This window comes from Choloepus didactylus, chromosome 1, assembly GCF_015220235.1.
Source record: "Choloepus didactylus isolate mChoDid1 chromosome 1, mChoDid1.pri, whole genome shotgun sequence".
NCBI lineage: Eukaryota > Metazoa > Chordata > Mammalia > Pilosa > Megalonychidae > Choloepus > Choloepus didactylus.
Window position 1 is genome coordinate 40,843,185 of NC_051307.1, and position 5,745 is coordinate 40,848,929.

At 36.3% G+C, this 5,745-nt stretch overlaps 1 protein-coding gene across 1 annotated transcript; it reads right to left on the reverse strand.

The window, feature by feature from the left end:
* Positions 1-4,053: 4,053 nt before the first annotated feature.
* On the reverse strand, positions 4,054-5,077 carry LOC119529138 (oligoribonuclease, mitochondrial-like). Its single transcript, XM_037829262.1, has one exon. The coding sequence runs from the start codon at positions 5,075-5,077 to the stop codon at positions 4,364-4,366; it is 714 nt and encodes a 237-aa protein (XP_037685190.1). The 3' UTR covers positions 4,054-4,363.
* Between the last annotated feature and the right edge of the window lie 668 nt (positions 5,078-5,745).

Sequence of the window (5,745 nt, forward strand, 5' to 3'; positions counted from 1 at the left end):
GTTGACTTTCTCCCTTAGACTAACATCATTGTCATTATTTTTCCAGAACAGACCTAAACTAAACTCTTTGAAAGACCAAAATATTTCTGTCTACATGATTAGGTTTAAATGTTCATTCAGTTTAATTACTCTATTCAAATTCTAATGAGAGACCTCTTCAGTTTTTTCTTTTACTTTTAATTTAACCCATGCAGTAACAGCAGATGGTTAAGTACAAAATATTCATGGGTTTTTGTTTTTTTTTTTACTAGCAATATTATATAATCAGAATTAAGGGAAGTTAAGAGACAAAGGTATTCTTACAGTTCCAGTAATATTGTAAAAGAGATTCATATAAAAACCTAGAAATACTAAATAAAATATTAAAATTATCATTTCAAATAAATAGTGAAACTTAAAAGAAAATTGGTAAAATATCCCAGTGCTGTAAATGAAAAAATGTTAAAACGTCACAGAATTCAATCTGGAGGGGTGGACTGAGGGTCTGTGCCAGTATAGGCGATCTCAGGCCTCAGCAAGGTGTCAGCTTGAAACCAAGAAGGAAGGAAGGAACAAAGGGAGGGAAGGAGAATGCGAGGGAGGAAGGGAGGAAGAAAAATAAATTAACACACATGTAACAAAAATGACAGTGAAGTATTTCAGTCTTAAATATGGAAAAATGGAAAAAAAGATATCACGACTAGAGATACCATTAACAGAGAACTGTTTCATATAAAAGTTTAGGATTAGAATTTATATTTTCTACATAATCCAGAGATTCCCCAAGACATAAATCTAAAAAGTAGCCCCAGCTTGGTAATATTCCAAGGGCATTTAACAGAATCAAAGACAAAACTCCCTGAAGGAACATGCCTTCCAAACAAACTTCACGAAGTTGAATAAAGACCCTCTTAAGAAACGGAAACATTCATTTAGTCCCTGACACTGTGCTTGGTGTTAGGGACATGCACTGAAGAAAGCACAAAAACCAAAAACAGGCCACAAACTAAGCCTCATAGAATAAACTCATCTTTTATTTAAAATAGTTACTCTGCATTTTGCATGAAAAAATAGATTGGAGAGAAGTAAGCATGAAAGCAGAGTGATTAATTATGTGTTATTGCCATAATCCAAAAGGGAGAAGATGGTGGCCTGGACCAAGTTGGTAACAGTGGAGTTTTAGAAAATATTTTCAAGGTACAGACAATAAACTTTCCTCATAGATTGGATGTAAGGCACAAGACAGAGAAAACAGCTAAGGATGAAGTCAAAGTTTTCACATGAACAAAAGTCATAAAGGATTGAATTGTCATTAACTTGAGGTGAGGAAAACAGGAGGAGAGGTAGGTTTTGGGGGAATAGAACTCAGTTTTGGAAATATTGTTTTGAGATTCCGAGTGTCATCCATGTAGATATGTTAATAAGTATTTGGATATAAAATTTAGAGTAAAGGGGAGAGGTGCAGTTTGAAGACATAGATTTTGGAGTCTTCACTGTATACTTGATATATAAAGTCATGAATCTAACTAAATGAGACCATTTAGGGAGAAAATAAAGGCAGACAGATGAAAGCCTAAGCCCTGATGAGTGTGAGGGAAGTAAGGAATCTATCAGGAGAGCACGGAGAGTGGAGAGAAAAAGAAACTGCTAGACCAGGTAAAAATGGGGACAGGCAAAAGTAACTGATAGCCTGGATTAAAGCTACTTTCATTAGATTGATGGGGAGGAGGGGTGCTTTTCAGAATAGGCTCTAGAAAGAATTGAAGAAGAATTGAGAAAGTAAATGTAGATAAATATTTCAAGACGTTATGCTGAAGAGAAACAAAAATAGGGCAGTTGCTAGAAAGAAATGTTAGTCAAAGAGATCTTTTCTTATAATGATAGAAATCATACACTGTTTCCTTGTTGATAGATATGGACCCAGAGATAAAGGGGAAAAAAACTGATTAATTAGGAGGAAAGAGCCATAACCTTGAGTAGGCAAGAATGGATGGGCTCTTTTGACCAAGTGGAAGAGTTCATCTCAGGTAGGAACATGCACAGTTCAACCATAATATGTGGAGGGAAGGTAAAAGTATACGAGTTCAAATACAGATAAGTTAGTGTATGTGGTGGTGGAAGTTTGTGAGAAAACTTCTGATTAATTGCATTTTCACAGTAAATAAGATGCAAGGTCATAAGTCAGAGTGAGAATGGAGTTGGGGCATGTTGAAGGCTTGAGAAGGAAGAATATATGAAATCTTTATCTAGGAAAATATGTGGACCAGGAAAATATGTTAGGGATACCTAAGAGTCAATTTGCGATTAATGGCCATGATTTAAAGTGAGACAATTTAACATAAGAAATTTTGTGTTTTTCACCAACCATGCTTAGCTGTGTGGGATAGTTGGGGAGTATGTAGAATTAGACTTAATTAGGGCTACGGTTTTTCTGTGCAAGTATAATTAAGCAAGAGTGATGGAAATAGTTGAGGGTATGCACAAGGGATGAGGAATGATTATAAAATTACACCATAAATTAAAGCTGGGTAAGCAGAGAAGTGAGGTAATTGCATTGGTGATGGGGAATGATTGTATGAATCGGTGATTAGAAATTCAGGAGGTGGTAGTTTTAGAACTGGATGATTGAATTGAGATTATAGTGTTCTTTCAGCTACTAGCAAAGGTGGAATATGATGCATGTCCATGAAATGTGATTGAATAGAGGATAAAATCAGTGGAGACGAGTAGATCAAGGAATTGAGAGGACAGAATATTGGAAGAATCACCCATGGGGATAGTGAATTCACCAAGAACTGTGGCAGGAACAGAAATGAAGAGAGTAATTGAGAGACAAAAATTAAATTATTTGAGGAGTGACTCAGAGTGTGGCAAATAACAGCAAAAAATGATAGTCTTGAGTGTAAGATTTTCAGATAAAGTGCAGGACATCCTGTTATATTTGAATTTCAAATAATCATATATTTGCATTGGTCATAAAGTGAATTGGTATTCATTTATCTAAAGTTCGTATTTAAATGTACATTCCACATTCATCAGGCAACCCAAATTGGATAGTGTAACCTGAAGACTGACACAAAATTCAAAGATTGAGGTGTTGAGGAAAGAGAAAGAGTGAACAATATGCAAGCAATCGAGGAGAACAATTTTTCTCCAATTCTGGCCCAGTTCTACAAGGGTTCTCAGTTTTCAATTAGATCAAGAAGGTAAAGAGAACCTTCAAAGAAGTTGGTAATGTAGGGTATTTGTTAATGACAAACCATGATGTTTAGGGATTAAAGTAGAAGGGTTTAAAGGGTTGAAATGAAGAGTAAGATGAGGTTAGTAATAAAGGAGAGGTATGGAGCAAAGTGGAGATTATATTCAGGGAATGACCTTGGAGCCCTGTATTTCTTACAGTGATGGATATAACTGAAGTTTTAGCACAAAGTTACTGGTCCTGCAGATGTCAAAGAGCTAGTGGTGGTAAGACTCTGAGTGTAGGAGAGACAGGATCTTTCCAAGAGTATGGCGAGCTCTGGAGCCATCTCGTCACTTGTGTCAATGAGGATGTGGAGAGTGGGGGAAAAGGTAGAGTTCTTGAGCTTTGACTCTTGCCAATAAAGATATGGAGTTAGAAGAAGGGATGATCCAAATAAACACATAAAAAGGAAAAGTGAGATAACTGTTCTGGCCCCAGGAAACAGTCCACCATGTAAAAACTTGGAATTAATTACCCAATAATTTTGGATAATTGAAGAGTTTAAATTACTAATGTGATTCATGAGATATATGAAATTAATGAGAGATTCATTGTCTTTTTCCCAACTAGAATATAAGCTCCATGAGTGTGGTGGCTTTGTCTGTTTTGATCAGTGATTTATCCTATAACAATAAACAGTGCCTGGCATGTAGTAGATAATGAATAAATAATTATTAAATGAATGTATCAATGAAGAAATAAATTGATTACATGGAATTTTTTTTTTTTAAATCACACCAAGACTTATAAGAGGAGATGCAGGTTTGAGAATGTACTAGAAAGAATGTAGGAAAATGAAAAAAAAACAATGGAGACAATTTTTTTTTTTTGCATTTCAATAGAACTAGCTTTATTATTATTATTATTATTTTAAACAAACAAACAAAAAAATGGTCTAAAAGCAAATGCAGATATGTACCAAGGGATGGACATGACCTGGTACTTACAAAGGAACTGCTGTGTCATAAATGGAAACAGCATTTACAGAGAAAAATAGTATTTCAGGTACTGTCTGCTTGAGTAGTCTGGAGATGCAAGTTAACTGAAAGAAGGTGCTCTGCCAAGCAATTGGGGTGAACAAAGAAAAAAAACCACCAGAAGTTGCTTCCAGAGAACTATGTGGTGGCAGCATGAGAACTGGCATCAACTCACAGTCTTCTCATTTTCCCCGTTTTCTATAATTTTCCTCTTCTTTTCATCTGTTTTTTTCTTAAAGATGTTATTTAGGTAAAACTGAAGTTCTTTGATGCTTTCACTAATGTCATCAAGTGCCCTGTGAGAAGCAGCCTTCTTTGGTGCAAATTCATATTCTTCTGGATACCAGAGTCTGCACAGCTCTTTAACAGTGCTCACATCAATTATTCTATAATGAAGATGTTTCATGAACTGAGGCATGTATTTGTCAAGAAACTTCTTATCTGCATGAACTGAATTTCCTACAAGTGGACAGAGCCCCGGAGGAGTCTGCTGTCGTACAAAGGACAGAAATTCATACTCTGCCTGCTGCAATGTAATTGTACTCTCCTTCACTGCCTTGGTAAGACCAGACTTCCCATGATGCTCCTTACACCAATCTGACATGCTGTCCAGCAACTCATCTGGCTGTTTTATAATCAGGTTAGGACCCTCCGCCAAAATGTTGAGATCAGAGTCAGTAATCAGACAGGCCATTTCAATAATCTGATCCTTCTCAATGTCCAATCCTGTCATCTCCAAGTCTACCCAGACCATCCGCTGGGTCATGCTCTCCCCTGCCACCATAGCTGCGCCACCTTCGCAGACACACCGTGCCCCGAACTGCCCGCAAATGCCACCCACACTTCGCAACAGCCTGGAGCCCAGGGAGCCGCCTAGCATCACCCAGCACCAGCCGCCACGGCCACAGCCTGGAGACAATTTTTTAAAATTAAAAACTGAAAAAAAAAAAAATACCCCACAGCTTAATCAGAAGATTGGGCACTGCTGAAAAAAAAACAAACAAAAAAACCCAGTTAGTAACCTGGAAGATAAATCTGAGGAAGTTAAATATTATGCAGAGAGATGAAGAGATGGAAAACATAAAGATAAGGTTGAGAGTCCAAAAAGACAAAAATTTCCAAATTACATACAATGGACATTTCAGAGGAATAAAATAAAATGAGAGAGAAACAGCATCTAAACAAAATGGTTAATTTTTGCAAAATTGATGAAAGATATGAATCCTCAGATTTATAAAGTAGACTATATCATAAGAAGTATAGGCAAAATTAATTCCACACCTAAACACATGGCAGTGAAACTCTAGGGCAATAAAACAAAAGAATAAATCTTAAAAGCAACCAGAGAGAGAGAGAAAAAGATAGTACTCTTATAACCTACAAAGAAAAGATGACTATAGTGACAGCAGATATGTCGAAAACAGCAATGGAAGTCAACAAACATGAAAAGATGTCTAACACCTTAGGTATCATGGAATTGCAAATTAAAATGAAGTACCATTTTACACCCACCATATTAGCAAAAATTAAAGTGCAACAAATTTCCAG

Excerpts from the sequence above, each read along its gene's own strand:
- LOC119529138 (XM_037829262.1), bottom strand. The coding sequence starts at position 5,077 with ATGCTAGGCGGCTCCCTGGGCTCCAGGCTGTTGCGAAGTGTGGGTGGC.